The 2050-nt window shown below is 34.5% G+C and overlaps 2 protein-coding genes across 6 annotated transcripts in view; both read left to right on the plus strand.

The window, feature by feature from the left end:
• Window positions 1-2050, plus strand: part of LOC106879981 (uncharacterized) — a 263310-nt gene that overhangs the window by 78470 nt on the left and 182790 nt on the right. The gene's annotated exons all lie outside the window — the stretch shown is intronic.
• The window catches only part of LOC106874547 (uncharacterized), a 30214-nt gene that overhangs the window by 9937 nt on the left and 18227 nt on the right, over window positions 1-2050 (plus strand). The window contains exon 3 of the mRNA XM_014922319.2: window positions 795-836. Coding sequence (XP_014777805.2) covers window positions 795-836 — 42 coding nt within the window. The remainder of the gene's footprint in view (window positions 1-794; window positions 837-2050) is intronic.

Raw genomic sequence — 2050 nt, forward strand, 5'->3', positions numbered from 1 at the left:
CAATTTAAATTTCCTTTCTATTTGAAAATTAGTTATGAAACACGTGTAGTCATTTTATTATCTTTATCTTATGATATTTACTTTGTATTATATTATACTCATTTATTGTGCTTTTAATTATTAATTTTTCTATATGTGACAGTGGATTTTCATCGATGAGTTCATGAACCTTGGTTCTTTTCCCTAAAACTATATATATATATATATATATATATATACGATGGGCTTCTTTCAGCTTCTGTCTACCAAATCCACTCACTAGGTCTTGGTTGGTCCAAGGCTATAGGAGAATACACATTGAGACTGAAACTAGAACAGTGCTGTTAGGAAGCAAACTTCTTGCCACACAGCAATGCCTGTGCCTATGCATGTTTGTATATGAAATATACAATTTTTATTGTTGCTATTTTCTGTGCAACTTCAAAATATTTAAGACACCCTCACCAAATAAAAAATATACCCATTTTTTATTCAATTTCTCTAAGCTGTGAAAGAGCAACATGCTAAGTTCATGAGCCTAAATATTTATATATAAAAGAACCAGTAAGTATAATCAATAATGTTAGTACACAGCATGATTTCAGAAATGATCTTAAAGAAAAACAGAAAGCTAACAATCATGAAATGTCTACTCCCTCTTTGTCTGTTAATGTATGTGTACATACAAGTATATGTGTATGAGTGTGTTAGAGTCTATCTCATTAATGTTTATTATGGTAGTCTCAGCACAGTACTAACATAATTCAATTGTTATTTATACCCATGTTTATAATTCTTGTTTTAATTTCTGAAAGACGTGGATGTTGATTATGTTAATGCTTCAAGGAAACCTGATAGTAAGTATATAAGCAACTCATTAATAAAATTACATTCATTAGAGCAAGAGTTAGCAAATATCTTAGTTCATTCTTTCCTTGAGTAGTATCAGCAGCTTAATATATGTCTTTATCTTCTGTTAGTCATTGGATTGTGGCCATGCTGAGCCAACTCTTTGAAGAGTTTAGTTCAACAAACCCACCTGAGTACTTATTTTTAAGCTTTGTACTTACTCTATTAGTTTCTTTTGCCAAAGTGACAAGTTTCATGAATGTGAACAAACCAACAGTGATTGTCAAGTGGTGGTTTGGAACAGAGACAAAGACATATTCACCCATATATATATAAATATAGCATGGAAAGCACAAGTTGAAAGATGAGTGGTTGGCGTTAGGAAGGGCATCCAGCTGTAGAAACTCTGCCAAATCAGACTGGAGCCTGGTGTTGCCATCCGGTTTCACCAGTCCTCAGTCAAATCGTCCAACCCATGTTAGCATGGAAAGCGGACGTTAAACGATGATGATGATGATGATGATATATATATATATACACTCATGATGGGTTTCTTTCAGTTTCCATTAACCAAATCCACTTACAAGGCCTTCGTTGGCCCCAGGGTTATAGCAAAATATATTTGCCCAAGTTGCCACACAGTGGGTCTGAACCCAGAACCTCATGTGTGGGATGTAAATTTCTTACTACTCAACTACAACTGCAAAACTTTGTATATATTAAAACATCATATACAATAAACTTCTTGCTGACATTCTTATTCAACTCTGATATTTTAATCTTTTATTAATCCTTATCCTTAATAATGCATTTCATCAGCATATAATATTGAATTCATTAGATGTTTATCTAGACATGAGATATGAAGTATGAAACAGACTTGCAATGGTGAATATAATCAGCTTTTGTTGAGTATTGAAAATCACTGCTTGTAGAAAACTAGCATAGGCCACACTTATGGTCTCATTTCGCTTGCCAGCTCTTCTCAAGTACAGCATACTCCAAAGGTCTCAGTCACTTGTCATCACCTTGGTGAGGCCCAACATTTGAAGGTCGTGCTTCACCACCTCATCCCAGGTCTTCTTAAGTTTACCTCTTCCACAGGTTCCCGCTACTGCTAGGGTGTGACTCTTTTTCACACAGCTGTCCTCATTCATACACAACACATATGGTAGGGAATAAATGCAGGGACATGCTCACAGATATACATTTGTATATATAT

Source organism: Octopus bimaculoides, chromosome 5 (genome assembly GCF_001194135.2).
Source record: "Octopus bimaculoides isolate UCB-OBI-ISO-001 chromosome 5, ASM119413v2, whole genome shotgun sequence".
Classification (NCBI taxonomy): domain Eukaryota; kingdom Metazoa; phylum Mollusca; class Cephalopoda; order Octopoda; family Octopodidae; genus Octopus; species Octopus bimaculoides.